Source organism: Urocitellus parryii, chromosome 2 (genome assembly GCF_045843805.1).
Source record: "Urocitellus parryii isolate mUroPar1 chromosome 2, mUroPar1.hap1, whole genome shotgun sequence".
NCBI lineage: Eukaryota > Metazoa > Chordata > Mammalia > Rodentia > Sciuridae > Urocitellus > Urocitellus parryii.
The window spans coordinates 93,975,370-93,990,730 of NC_135532.1; the positions used below are offsets into that span (position 1 = coordinate 93,975,370).

Here is a 15,361-nt window from a genome sequence, read left to right on the forward strand (position 1 = left end):
GTATGAATGTAGCCCAACCCCGGCTAATGCTGTCTCTGAATCAGAAAGAAGCAGCAGGCCTATTGCTTCTAGTGAAATATAGTTCCAAAGACTGGTGCATTGAGCAGAGACCATAGGTAGAAATGCCAATTATGTGGTGAGCCTATTAGCCATGCCATGATTGCTATGACCACGGGGTTCTAAAGCTAGACCCTTGAGTAGAGGGCTTAGCTTCTATTCACTATCCAAAAATTAAAACTTTCCTTTTAAGGAGAGTTCTATGCCTCCTTTTGGGGGGACTGACATGTCATTCTGTGCCAAGAATGTTGGCAGGTGCTACTTAATGCCTTTGATATAGCATCTGGGCTCTGCACTCTGCCACCAGAACAAGAATCTCAGTAGAACAGAGATATTTGAGCCCAAAGAAGTGGATGCAAAGCTTAGAGGGAGCTCACAGTACAGTACTCGTTCATGATTTCTGTTGGAAGGCATCCTAATCTGAGATTTGGTTATGATGATGACCCAGTGTTACTGTAATTTTTTTATGTATTCTTTCAGTAGTTCTGCTTCATTTCATAGGTATTTATCTTTGTTCTCCCTTCCAGGGACTGCATGAAAGGAGAGGAGACAGAGAATAAAAAGATCGGCTGCACTGTTAACCTGATGGTGAGAGGACACTAGCTCTTCCTCCTGTCTGTCTAATGGGAGTTTATCCTACGCTGATTATCTTGGCCTTCTATAATACAATGGCTGAAGATTTAAGTCAGGGTATCAACTCTGTTACTTGGAGGTCTGAACCAGATACTTTCCCACTTGGGGAAGGAATGAAATTAGCTTTGCTTTGGACAGAGCTCTAACTTGGCCTCTTTGCAAGGTCCCACCAACCATGACATACCCTGTTCCCAGTCTGCCCTAATCCCTAATCTGCTGTGGGGCTCTTCCTCTTTCACAACACTCAGGACTCCCACAATACACCAATTCCATCCCCAGCAAGTGTTCCTTCTGCCTGGTCCTTTCCTTTCCTAGTGCTATCTAACTCCAGGACCTTTTCTCCCGGTATAGTCTGGGCTCTGGATAGCTACCTGGAACTCAGGTGTGGCCTCCATAGATAGCAGACTTTCTCATTTTATGTGTATTTCCTTCTCACAGAACTTTTACAAGTCTGAGATTAACAAAGAAGAAATGTATATCCGCTATATCCATAAGCTTTGTGACATGCACTTACAGGCTGAAAACTACACAGGTGAGTAGGGAGAGGGAAGAGCCATGCCTTCCTATGAGAACATACTGGCAAGATATGCACAGCTGGCAGATAAAGTCTCCAGGTTGATCTCAGAAGAAATGAGGGGGATTGTGCTGTGCCTTCACCTCACTCCTTTCCCTCGGCTCCTTTGTGGCAAGTGATGGAGACAAAGAAAGCAAAACTTCCACCTGCGCCTCCTTGCCATGGCCTCTTCTACCTAAGGCTGTTCTATTCTCTTTCTTTTCTACCCATCCCTCTGAGACCTCAAGGGTGACTTCCAGATTCTGATGTTCCAGGTTCAGAGCATCCTGAGCTGTCACTCTTCATTAACAGAATCTTTCTTAAGCCCTTCAAAGTTGAAGCTAAATGAGATTGTAACAAAGTCATAGCCGCTAACTCTGAGACTTCCAGAACACATTGGGAGATCTGCCTTGCAGTCTAGGTACTTCCCTGCAACTGCACAGCAGTCCCACATTGAGCTCCCAATGGAGGGTATGGAGAATGTTGATATGACTTCTTAATAGGCCAAACAAGGACCCTTTCATTATGTCTATAATTTAATCCAAAATGTCTGTCACATTGTTGACTAAGAACCACTCTGAGTAAGGAATGTGTGTGTATGCACTTGTGTACTATCTAATCACCTTGTACTATAGTACCCCCACAAAATAGCCATCTTTTCCACTATGGTGACCAACCACTATATCTTAGCCCTTAGACTGTAGAACCTGAATTTATATGATAGTCAAGGAAATATGAATTCTTCTTATCTGCAAACAATGCTAAAATTTGATAAATTGGTAAAAACAGAGAACCTTCCTTTCTTACCTCTAGATGTTAGAGTGTTTGGCATAGATACCACATTTTCTGGTAGCACAACTTGTCAAAAATTACATCTAAAATGACTGGGGTCTGCTTGGGAGGCTGTGTGAGGAAGATTGTGAGTTCAAGGCCATCCTGGGCAACATAACAAGACCCTATCTCAAAATAAAAATTAGCCAAGTATTTTTATTGATTTTTTTAAAAAATAAATGACAGCAGAATGCATTACAATTCTTATTACACATATACAACATAATATTTTATATCTGTATATAAAGTATGTTGACACCAATTCGTGTCTTCATACATGTACTTTGGATAATGATGACTATCACATTCCACCATCCTTGCTAATACCCTGCCCCCTCCCTTTCCCTCCCACCCCTCTGCCCAATCTAGATTTCATCTATTCCTCCCATGCTCCCCATCCCTACCCCACTATAAGTCAGCCTCCTTATATCAGAGAAAACATTCAGCATTTGTTCTTTTGGGATTGTCTAACTTCACTTAGCATTATCTTCTCCATCGCCATCCATTTACCTGCAAATGCCAAGATTTTATTCTTTTTTATTGCTGAGTAAAATTCCATTGTGTATATATGCCGCATTTTTTTATCCATTCATCCACTGAAGGGCATCTAGGTTGGCTCCACAGTTTAGCTATTGTGAATTGTGATGCTATAAACATTGATGTGGCTATGTTCCTGTAGTATTCTGTTTTTAGGTCCTTTGGGTATCCAAGGAGAGGGATAGCTGGGTCAAATGGTGATTTCATTCCAGCTTTCCAAGGAATCTCCATACTGCATTCCACATTGGCTGCACGAATTTGCAGTCCCACCAGCAATGTATGAGTATACCTTTTTCCCCACATCCTCGCCAACACTTGTTGTTTGTCTTCATAATAGGTGCCATTCTGACTGGAGTGATATGATATCTTAGAGTAGTTTTGATTTGCATTTCTCTGATTGCTAGAGATGATGAGCATGTTTTCATATATTTGTTGATTGATTGTTTATCCTCTTCTGAGAAGTGCCTGTTCAGGTCCTTGGCCCATTTGTTGATTGCATTGTTTTTTCAGTGCTTAGCTTTTTTTTTTTTTTTTAAGAATAATATCATTTATTCTCTGTTTTTTTAAGAAAGAAATAAACAATAAGCAATAGCCTTTCCACTTTCAGAAGAAATAATCGTTAAAAAGTAATTTAAGAAGCACTCAAATGTATCTATTTTTATCTAAAACCATGACATGATACTCCTATACATAGAATATTTAGAAAACATTTACAAGAATTAAGACTGTAGATACTGACACTAAATTTTTTTTATTAGTTGCTCATGACAAGTTCTTTATATACTCTAGAGATTAGTGCTTTATCTGATGTGTGAGGGGTAAAAATTTGCTCCTAGGATGCAGGCTCTCTGTTCACCTCACAGATTATTTCTTTTGCTGGGAAGAAACTTTTTAGTTTGATTCCATCCCATTTATTGATTCTTAGTTTTAATTCTTGTGCTATAGGAGTCTTATTAAGAAAGTTGGGGCCTAATCCCACATAATGAAGATTAGGGCCTACTTTTTCTTCTATTAGATGCAGAGTCTCTGGTTTAATTCCTAAGTCCTTGATCCACTTTGAGTTGAGTTTTGAGCATGGTGAGAGATAGGGGTTTAATTTAATTTTGTTGCATATGGATTTCCAGTTTTTCCAGCACCATTTTTTTTTTTGAAGAGGCTATCTTTTCTCCATTGCATGTTTTTGGCACCTTCGTCTAATATAAGATAATTGTAATTTTTGAGGGTTAGTCTTTGTGTCCTCTATTCTGTACCATTGGTCTACCAGCCTGTTTTGGTGCCAATACCATGCTGGTTTTATTACTGTTATGAGCCAAGTTTTCTATACTCTGCATCCTCTTCCATCCATGATCCCAGCAACCTTCTAAAAGGGCAGTGAAGATAAATATTTTTATAATTTCCATGAGTCAAAAGAGGCATTTGCTAAACTCCTCAGGGACTAGACCATGACTGGGAGGCTGGCTCAGGAATCTGGATAAAAAGGTACTAAGCCTTTTCTTTGGTGGCTCCTGAAATGACATCAGAAAAAATATAGATGGGGAAAAAATTTTCACAGAGTTCCCTGAGCTACAAAGGGAGGCCCTGATGCCACAGAGATAAAAGGCTCCTTGGTCCCCACAGAGAAAAGGCTTCCCCACCCTGTGAGGAGCTATGTGCATTCCTCACAAGAGGTTTCAATGGTAGCAGGCACAGGCAAATAGGCAAGGATAAGGAGGAACCTAGAAAGTGGCCACAGGCGAGTGGGCTTCACTACAACTGGAAGTAGGTACAAGTTTATTAAAAATAAGATTCTTCATAATTATGGGAAGCAGGATCGAGTAGGGCCTTTAAGCTAGGCAGAAGCTAGAACTAATTAATTTACCAGCTTAGAATTACCCACTAAAAGTGAGAAAATAGAACAGGAAAGAAAGATGATATAATGAGGACCCTGAACAGTGGCTATAATTCAGTGTTATTCATCTCTTGAAACTTAGGCAACCATACTACTTAGCTGCTGTTTCTTTTTAAAAATGTAACTCTCCCTAATTGTTTCACATACAGAATCAGTTGTTGCCAGACCTCCACTCTGGGTTCATTGTTAACTTAGGTGCCTCCAGGAATGGAACATCTGACTCCAGACCCATCTCACAATTAATATCATTCACACTCCTACTCTTTGGCCCTTTTGGAAATGTTAATGATAAGAGAAAAGGAGTCAGTCACAAGACTATGCTGAGGGTAGAAAATGGAGCTAGAGACATTGAAGGTGGCTTAGGGAAAAGTGAAGGAAGCCCTTAGTTGGTGTTTATCCAATAGTTCTGAGAGGATTGGAAAGAAAGCTGTATTGAGTTGATCAAACAGGAACTCAAGAGCTCTCTGATATATCAGTGTCATCTGAAGCAGGATAACCTGTTCATAGACTCTCAGGTAGCTGAGCCATTCTTTATTTTTTTTTATCTGGAGCCCAGAACAGGTGACCAGGCCTTGGGAGGAAGTTATCTACCAGGATCTCTGGCTCCTTCATGCTGGGCAGCCCTACTGTCTCACATTGGTATCCAGTGTCCCTGACCTGGGCTGCATGTGCCTTGCCCTGGTATTCAGCTCAGCATGGACCTCTGGCACCAGGCTTCTCCTAGACCCCGAAAGGAAACCCTGAGCCTCCATGCTGCCTGTTTCCACAGAGGCTGCATTCACCCTACTCCTTTACTGTGAGCTGCTGCAATGGGAGGACCGGCCACTACGAGAGTTCCTGCACTACCCATCTCAAACAGAATGGCAACGAAAAGAGGGACTGTGTCGGAAGATTATCCACTACTTCAACAAAGGCAAGGTAGGTATACTTAGGCAGCCATTTTATCCCCTCATCTGCCTCTGTGACACATGACATCTTGACACTATAGGGTTGGCAGCAGCTGCAGAGGAGGGATGAATGGCTAGGTACCCATGTATGTTCATCAGATTTGAAAGAAGCATTATTTTTCTCCAGAGGGGAAAAAAACAATAGCTTAATTCTATGTCTTGGAAGCCAATTCCAAATTGTAGGAGTAAGAGACAACCCCACATACCAGCTTTTGCACATCTATAAATACTAATGCTCCTACATCAGAAGTTTTTGGAACCTGTGTTATATATATACTTGAAGACTGTCTGTGTTATATATACTTGAAGAATTAATGTGGCTTTTTAATTTGATGCTTAAGAAAATGTAAACAGTAAAAATGAATGGATGGTAACCATAGCCAAAGGAGTCCTGCACTGTCTGTTGTTGGTATAAGTTATTGTCTTTAATTTCCTTTACCTACAGTCTGGTCTTCTCTGATATTGGGGTTATTCTAAATTAAACTTGCTTCTGGTTGAACTGTCAAGTGCTGATTCAGGCTTCTTTGGGGCATCCTGGCCATCCTGATCCCATCTCTGGTAGAGCTTCTCATGAGGCCCTCTGAATACCTACTGTTGAGTGCCCTGGATAGACGGGTGTATATAGCTCTGTTGAAATTGTTCTCTCATTACTCAGCTTTGAGCACATTTTAAAATTTGAAATAGGATCCATCAAAGGAACTATAGTGGCTAAGCTCCTGCCTCAAACAAATAGAAACTAGTGTTTTAAAATGAATTTTTTTCACCACCAGAAAGAAAGATTTAAATATTAATGGCTTTTATCCATAAATCAGAAAACATTTTTCATTTTTAAATAACACTGAATGCTTCTATATAAAAAATATTCACTAAGAAAATATTCACCCATACAAAGTACACTACTAAAGCAAGAACCTTTCCAAAATTGCAGAAGATTTTGTGCCCATAAGAGAGGCTCTTGCTCTGCTCTCAGTCAACCTACATACCTGGTTTACCATGCTAACTCAAAGCCTCTTCCCCTTCTGGGGTCCAGGACCTGACTTAGGGTCCCTCAGTGGCACACTTGTGGGCATGTCTTCCTGGCACCAGCCAACTGGAGCTACTAATAACCACATAACCAGTGCAAGCCCTCCTGGCCCAGAAGGAAGGTGATAAGCATGGTATCAGTATGTATGTACTTTAGTTTATTATTAATTCCCCTCTTTTCTTTCCATGGGCACAGAATGCAGAGTGGAGAATTATCCTGATTTTATTGAGCTTGCTGATGGGACCTTTGAGCATTAATGGCCCCCTTCTTCATTCCACACTATAGTAGCACATAGGAAAGCAGTATTAATATGCAGTAAGGAGTAAAGCACAAAACCTGATTAAGTACAATAAATGGACAGGAAGAAGAAAAGGACTAGCAAGTTCTATAAGCCACCTTCTTGGGCATTTCCCTACTGCATCCAGCAACTCTACCTTTGGTATAAATCACTCAGTGAACCTTTTCGTGAGCTCATCCTCCAAGGGGCATTTACCAGGTCTATTCTCTTAGTCTTGTACACAAAGTCCACCCTCTCTCTTCTTGTACCTCAGCTTCCAGTGGAATCAAGCCCTGAGGTTAACCAGTTCTTAAAAGCATTCGGTTTTTTTTTTTTTAAAGAGAGAGGAGAGAGAGAGAGAGAGAGAGAGAGAGAATTTTTAATATTTATTTTTTAGTTGGCGGACACAACATCTTTGTTGGTATGTGGTGCTGAGGATTGAACCCGGGCCACACGCATGCCAGGCGAGCGCGCTACCACTTGAGCCACATCCCCAGCCCAGCATTCGGTTTTTAATGGCTCCAGAAAAGCAAAACCTGCCATTATAGGAAAAATGCTCCTGTGGGGAAGGGATGTTGGCACCAAGAGAAAAGCCACCTTGGACAACAGGAGAACAGAAAAAGAAAGAGTAAGGGAAAGCTACTGGTGTAGAAGGTCTAGCCCTCAGCACTGCTAACACACCCTACCTCATAAGTCAGGCCTGCACTGAATTTTTTAAATATTTTTTAGTTATAAATGGACATAATGCCTTTATTTAATTTATTTATTTTTATGTGGTACTGAGGACCAAACCCAGGGCTTCACATATGTGAGGCGAGCACTCTACCACTGAGCTACAACCCCAACCCTGCACTGAATTTTCTTGAACATATTTCCAGCATCTCTGCTGTCTGCTTTAAATAGATAAACCAATCTCCTTTGGTTCCATGTTCATTTTCTAGGTACCCAAGAGACTCATGACCATAGCCTAGTCTGACCATTCTCTCTTAGAGTGAGGTTAATCTAGGAACTTGCTCCAAGGCAGGAGAGCAAACTGTCCGAGTCAAACAAGGAGACAGGGAAAACTTCAAAGAGACAGGGTACAAGCAGAGTGAAGTTTCAAGAAGGAGGATCAGGTTTGAAAATGGGAGTTGATTCTTCATCTTCAGGTAGAGGGAACAGACAGAAGAAGCCAGACAGAGGTCTCTCACCTCTATTTGTCAGGCACAAAGACCATCAGAATTAAGCCAATCATCTTGGGCAGGAGAAGCTTGAGCTCTCCTGCTTGAGGATTCACTTATGACCTGCAATCCTCTGAAGGAATGACTTATGCTAAAATATTATGTATGGGGCTGAGGCTGTAGCTCAGTGGTAAAGTGTTCACCTCACATGTGTGAGGCACTGGGTTCAATCCTCAGCACCACATAAAATAAATAAAGATACTGTGTGTTCATCTACAACTAAATAAATATTTTTTTAAAAAGATATTATGTGTATATAATTCCACTAATAAAAGTACAATATGAATCTTCAAATAAGGAAGGACTGCTTTTTAAAATTTATTTTTAAGTTTTAGGTGGACACAATATCTTTATTTTACATTTATGTGGTGCTGAGGATCGAACCCAGTGCCTTGTGTATGCTAGGCAAGCACTCTACCTCTGAGCCACAACCCCAGCCCCAGGACTGCTTTATAAAATACTATTTGAATATCATCCGGGAGAAGGAAAAGTTTCATTTGAGATTCTATTTTTCTAAAAGAGTATATTATTTCTATCCTTAGAAAAGATTAATACCATGGGTATTGAGTTTTGAAGAATGCCAGACTGAGACCCAGGCCTTTCCCTTTGTGTTCTATTTGACTTTTGAGGATGTCCTGGGTTAGTGCAACTTTAATGCTATTTCTTTGAGGGGCTAACAAGGATGCGTAAAGGCACATATCTACCAGAGCTGGTAAATACAAATGGGTCTCAGGCATTAGAAAGGGGTTTTAGAGTTAGCTTTGCCTCCTGCCTAAAGGAGAGAAAGCAAGGGAAAGATGTAGATAAGGATGCATTGTACCTGCCAAACATTCCCTATCTGCAAACAGAGGCAACTCTAAAAGCTCCCAGACCTATCAGTGATTCAGCACACCCCTCAAGACTGGCAGAGTGGTGGGTTGGTCCTGCCTCACTCTGAAGCCAATTGCAGGAGGGAAGCACCTTAGAATAGCAAGTTACAAAATAGGGCAGACAGTCCCCAAAAGTCAAAGGTCAAATGTTTTCTCTGATATGCAAAAGCTAATCCAAAACAAGGGGGCAGGGATTAAAAAGAGAGAGAAAAAAAGAGGGGAGGAGAGGGAATTTCATCAAAATAGAGGAAAGATCAGTAGAGTAGATGAAAGGGATTGAGGAAGACCAAGAAGGGACAGGAAAAGGGAAGAACAGTAGAATGAATCTGACTGAATTTTGTAGCGTTTTGTATGCATGAACGTGGCACGGTGGGTCCCAGCATTGAGTGAATCCACAAGACTCTAATTTTTTAAAAAAAGTAAACTGTAAATAGATTGAAGAGGGATGGGTGGAGTGGAGAGAGGAAGTGGGGCAGGGGAGTGCTAGGGCCTGAGTTGGAGCAGGTTGTGTTCCCTGCTTTTGTGATTATATCCTGGTGTTGTATAGAACTAAAAAGAATAAATTTAAAATTTAGGGCAGAGATACCAACAAGACAGATGTGCATTGATTAAATGGAAAATATCTGTTTTATAGGGACCTACCATCAGCAGGAAAAGTGCCCTTAGTCCCATTTGGGGCCCTTATCACCTAAATGAGCAGTCCCCCATAGAGTGGCTCTTGATGGGCTGGCCAGAAGTCTATATATAGCTCAGTTTCTTAGCCAGCCCCTATGGAGCTGCCTGCCAGGAAGACCCTATTATGAATCGTTGGCTGCAACCTGCCCAAGCAGCACTTGGAGCTGAGGGAGGATTGACATGTGTCCCCTTGAAAGCTGTGATATGGTGGTACAAGAGGTTTTCTGGCTCACTGAGGCAGAGGCATTGTATCAGGGCAGAAAGCCAGGGTCTATTTAAAATTCTCTTGGGTTTGTTTCAGGATTTTTAATTGGTCCTTCAGTTTCAATCCATATGGAATTAATGGCTTCAAAGGATAGAAATAATCAGCTCTTTTAGAAAACTACAACCTCAAATGAAACTTTTCCTTCTTTCTGATGCTATTCCAAGAGTATTTTTAATAGTCATTATTTAAAGATTCATATTATACTTTTATTGGTAGAGATGTTACATGATATCTGAGACTGGCTTCAGAAACTATGGGAGGGAGTAAATAGATGGACTGTGAGTGATACATGAACAACCTTGAGTTGATCAGTATTGAGGATGGATGATGGGTACCTATGGTTCATTATTCTGTGCTCTTTACTCTTCTATATACATGAAATTTCCTATAATAAATTTTAATTAGTATTTAGAAGTTAGGGAGAAAAGCCTGGGTAAAATATCAAGTAAAATGATGATTCCCAGTCTAACCTAGAAAGAGAAAATACTAAACTTAAAAAAAAAAGTGAGAGAAATCAACAATATTGCCTTTTAATGAATTCCGCTATAGCCTTCCTCAAGCATCTGTTGGATGATCCTGTAATCACAGCAGGAGCCACATTACAAAACAGCCTGGGATCTGACTAGGCAAGGATCATCAGAAGCCTAATTTAAAAAAGGAAGTCCCAGGCCTACTACCAAGTCCTTGGGTAGCTACATTCTTCTTGGTTTCCCTACTTGTTTCTGAGCTTAAGTAACCTTATTTTATAATTCTGTATTCCCTTTATTAACTTATTAAACCTTTAGTAAACCCTGATATACGACTGCCATTGTTCTAGGCTCTAAGGATAAATTAAATAGGGTTTCTGCCCTCTGGCAGTTTATAATCTAATCAAGACTAATACAACGAAAAATTAAGATAACTTCAAAGCAATCAAATGGAAATGTACGGAAAAATGTACATTGATGAGGCAGTCAGAAAAAGGTCTGGAAGCAGAAACATTTAGCAGAGACCAGAAAGCTGTGCTTGAGCTAGAAAGCCACATTTATTTGTCATGCTCTGCACCTTGATTTTAAAGTGTATACTCCTTGTAACATATGAATTGGAGCTAGCAGGAGACCTTTTGTTGTATTGTCTGATGTGTTTAATGTCTGAAATACTAAAGCCCTGTTTCCATTTCTGATGCAGAGCTGGGAGTTTGGGATTCCACTGTGCAGAGAACTGGCATGTCAGTATGAAAGCCTCTATGATTATCAGAGCCTCAGCTGGATTCGGGTGAGCTTTGGCCCTTTCCCCTACCCCAGCCCAAAAGGAGGTGCCTAGACTTTCCTGACATAAGTTTCTGAGTGAGGCATAAGCACCTTGATTTAGTGCTCTGGGCAGTACAGGAGAAGTAGAGGCTATGATGATACCCTCAAAATACTTGCAGTCTGACTGGGAAACCAGAACACACACCAGACAAATGATGTTGTGATCTGGCCCCCTTAAGGGCCACTGGTGCTCAGGAAAGGGAGAGGCCAATATAGGCTCAATAGGGTGGGAGTTTTAAGGAGGGGGTGTCAGCTCAACTATATGAAGAAGCTTTTCCTGAAATGTTTTTGTTGGAGGATGCTTCATCTAAAAACTTTATTATAAGAGCTTCCCCACTTTAACTTATCAGTTTTGTACGTTGTCCTTGCCCCCTTCTTTGAAGCTCTGCACCAAGTTTTTCCTGGTTGCAGGTGCTGGGTTCTGAATCCTAACAGCCACTGATTTCACCAGCAAAAAGAGGTCAACAGTCCTCAGCTTACTCTTCCCTGCACCCTCACCCTTGTGGCTAACTCTCCTCTATTCCCTGGTCCAGATGGAGTTTGGGCATGGTTCCCCAGAAGTAACTTCTTGACTGATTTTTGAAGGTCACTGCTCCATGGCAGGCTGGCTTGATTGAATTCAGGAGAATTGTCTTCCCAATCAAAGTTGGCTTCTAATGTAAAATCAAGTCAGTCAAGACAAAAAAAAAAAAAACTTACTAACCTTGATAATGCTATCACAAACTTTTCAAGTTTAAACTTCCTAAACTGGAAGCAGTGCCAGGGATTCTGGCAACTGAGCCTTCCTCACTATTGTTAGCATCTTTAGTTAGATGATAGATGAACAAGAATGGATGGAATTTGACTAATGGGAACAAATGATACTGAGAATTGTTGGTAGGCAGCTATAAGCAACCCCCATCAGGTGTCAGCTGGTATAGTATCAATCAAAACCAGAAATTCTTAGGCAGAAAAAGTCCATATTAAATATGTGCCCCTCAACTGGGTGTAATGGTAAATTTTATAATCCCAGCTACTCAAGAGGATGAGTCAGGAGGATCAAAAATTCAAGGCCAGCCTACTCTTTTTGAGATACTTGGGATTAAACCAGGGGCATTCTACCACTGAGTTAAATACCCAGTGGGGGGTTACTTTATTATTTTCCTGCCTCTGCCTCCTGAGTTGCTGAGATTACAAGTGTGTGCCACTGCATCCAGTTCAAAATTTAAAAAAAAAATTAAAGGATTGGCAATGTAGGTCAGTGGTATAGCACTTGCCTAGCATGCACAGGGCCCAGGTTTAATCCTCAGTACTAAAGAAAAAAAAAAGTGTGCCACTCAAGTCTTCATGGGACCATGGGGCTGAGCCCACACCCTGGGAGGACATTCAGAGCAGCTTCATAGGGCTGCAGTAAACAGACCTGTCTCCATCCCACCATCAGATGGCAATGAAGAAGGAGGACTTCCTCTTCCATGAAGCAACTCCCTGGAGACAGGTTGGCTAGGGCTCAGTTCCTTCTCACCTAGATTGGGCTACCATAATTCCTTTCCAGAAGACAGTGTCCAGTTGGGCCTAGGAGACCTTACTTTGGACACCAAAAGCAGTCAAGCCAACCTGAAAGCAATCACCCTTCTTTTTTACAGAAAATGGAGGCTAGCTACTACGACAACATTATGGAGCAGCAACGCCTGGAGCCTGAATTCTTTCGGGTCGGCTTCTATGGCAGGAAGTTTCCTTTTTTTCTTCGGGTAAGTCCATTCAGGTAGTGATAAGAACTTATATGTTATACACATGGTTCAATTAAAACTTGTATTCTTTCTTTTCCTTTTTGCCTATTCTACTGGATATTTCTTTCTAAAGAACTAACTGGTTAACAGAAGGCATTTGGCTTTATCTGACTGGACTGGCTGCCACCTTCAACTCTGTTTTCATATGCTATATTATTCTGTAGCTACCAAAAAGGCCTGCCTCTTGGGGTTTTTCATCAGAGATAGTGGTTTTTCTTCTTGGCTATAAAGTACCTCATATAGCTAGGATAGAGAACAGTTGGTTTGAAAGAACACAGAGGATGGTCCACTTCGTTCCTGGCCTGTGGGAACTGCTGAGCACTAAGTTTAGATATGGAAGCCTGTTCTAGGCAGCCAATTCTCTGACCCAATCATAGTAACCCTTTCTCTCCACTACTTCCTAGAAGGCTGAGCTGGAATTTAAACAGAGTTGAAGAAATGACTGAGCATAGACCTAGTAACAGCAGTTGAACAGTTATGATAGTCTTATTTTATTTAAATATTTATTTAATTTTTTTTAGTTGTAGGTAAATACAATATCTTTGCTTCATTTTTAAGTGGTGCTAAGGATTGAACCCAGGGCCTCATGTGTGCTAGGCAAGCACTCTACCACTGAGCCACAACCCTAGCCCAGTGAAGTTTTTTTTTTTTTAAGTAGAATTTAATCTTTATTTATAGGACACTGTAAGATATGAAATTCCACATAGGAAAAGAACTCACTGCTGCCTGTACCCACCCTCAGGGCTGCCACACCACAACACAATTCTCCCTTTATCTGTCCCTCTACCTCCTTGACCATTATTTCCCTTAGGATATGAACTGAGTGTTGTCCCCACAGAACCTAGTACAGAGGAGGTTCCTAGGATGCATTTGTAAGATGAGTAACTACTGACTCCTGTTTGGAGTTTGGGGGCTCCAGGCAAGACACAGAATGTGCTCTCATGTGTTTGACAGAACAAAGAATATGTATGCCGTGGCCACGACTACGAGAGGCTGGAGGCCTTCCAGCAAAGGATGCTCAGTGAGTTCCCGCAAGCCGTTGCCATGCAGCACCCCAACCATCCAGATGATGCCATCCTACAATGTGATGCCCAGTGTATCTTTCGACACTTGGTAGGGGGAGGAGGGCAGGGTCCTGGGAGGTGAGACCCATCCAGTCAGCCTGCCCCTCTACCATGTGAATGGCCTTCCAATCTTACTTAGATCATCCAGTCCTAAATCTGTGTGTGTCCTCATCACTGAACCCTTACTTAATATGACACTCTTGCTTCACAGAAGAGTAACATACCCTTAATTATGTGTGGTCATCAGCAGGGCGTTAAGGGGATGCTTCTCAGTCTTGTGACTACCAGTACCTTAGTCCCCATTCTACGTTCTGAGGGGCCTGCCCAGGTAGCAAGTTACTATGCAGAGTGATTGGGGTCCCACCAGGGCTTTTATCACAGGGATACCATATCTGTTATATGTCCTACTCCCATTCCACTTACCTGGGTAATATTATTGCCCCAGGTCTTTGTCAGTTTGAGTGGAACAAAGTGCTAGAGATGTAGAGAAGGGGAAAATATAGGGAGTTTCTGTATTTTGGTAGCCCTTAGAAGTCTCATTCCAAACATTGGCTGGCCTTTCACCACCCACTGAGCTGAACAGCTTCCTTACATGACAGTCACCGTGACTGTGGAAAACTTGTTCCAGAATGGGGAGTGTAAGCAGAATCCCATTTTTCTCTCCATAAAGACTCCAGACAGTATTTTATTGAAAAGCTGTTCTGTAATAAATAGTTTTCTGGGTCCTTGCAACCTTCTCTTACTCCCATGAGGTGGGTATGTGTTCTCCTAACTCTTTCCCATCTTTTCCCATCTTTTTTTTTGTGATGCTAGGGATTGAACCCGGGGCACTTACCACTAAGCCACACCCCCAGTCCTTTTTATTTTTTATTTTGAAATAGGGTCTTGCAAAGTTGTTGAGGTTAGCCTTGAACTCCCAAGTAGCTGGGATTATAGGTGTGCCCATCACATGGGCTCCCTTTTTTCTTAAAGGGGCAGCAGAGAATACTTAACTCTTGCTATCTCACATTTGCCACAGGATTGACCTGGGGGTCAATTTGCCAAGTGCTCATGAGGTTCAATGAAAGAGCAGGGAGGGAAAGAAGGCAGAAAGATAGATTTATCTAACTGTATATGGGTTTAATCTGCCCCTTGAAATGACACTGCCTCTACCACTGCTGCCAGGAGATGATGCTGCCTGGGCCTTCTGTCCTTTGACGATCTGACAGAGGTGAACCACTCAAGTCTGTCTCTTTGACAAGTCTGGATTTTCCCTTAACTTCATGCCCAGACTTGCAGATCTATGCAGTGACACCCATTCCAGAATATATGGATGTTCTGCAGATGGATAGGGTCCCAGATCGTGTCAAGAGCTTCTATCGCGTCAACAATGTGAGGAAGTTCCGGTACGACAGGCCTTTCCACAAAGGCCCAAAGGACAAGGAGAATGAATTCAAGGTGAACAAACTAGGAAAGCAGTGGCAGTA

At 41.7% G+C, this 15,361-nt stretch overlaps 1 protein-coding gene and 1 long non-coding RNA gene across 4 annotated transcripts in view; one reads left to right on the top strand and one right to left on the bottom strand.

Annotated features, from left to right (window-relative positions):
* Positions 1 to 15,361, top strand: part of Dock3 (dedicator of cytokinesis 3) — a 656,066-nt gene that overhangs the window by 621,899 nt on the left and 18,806 nt on the right. The window contains exons 36-42 of the mRNA XM_077793451.1: positions 585 to 645; positions 1,129 to 1,222; positions 5,269 to 5,417; positions 10,944 to 11,030; positions 12,688 to 12,792; positions 13,786 to 13,927; positions 15,166 to 15,332. Coding sequence (XP_077649577.1) covers positions 585 to 645; positions 1,129 to 1,222; positions 5,269 to 5,417; positions 10,944 to 11,030; positions 12,688 to 12,792; positions 13,786 to 13,927; positions 15,166 to 15,332 — 805 coding nt within the window. The remainder of the gene's footprint in view (positions 1 to 584; positions 646 to 1,128; positions 1,223 to 5,268; positions 5,418 to 10,943; positions 11,031 to 12,687; positions 12,793 to 13,785; positions 13,928 to 15,165; positions 15,333 to 15,361) is intronic.
* Positions 1 to 15,361, bottom strand: part of LOC144250574 (uncharacterized) — a 78,780-nt gene that overhangs the window by 41,485 nt on the left and 21,934 nt on the right. Inside the window, exon 4 of one of the 3 annotated variants that reach the window (XR_013342511.1) lies at positions 2,439 to 3,166. The exons of 1 other annotated variant lie outside the window; for it this stretch is intronic. This is a non-coding gene — a long non-coding RNA (uncharacterized LOC144250574). One more of the 3 variants, XR_013342512.1, reaches the window with a different exon arrangement.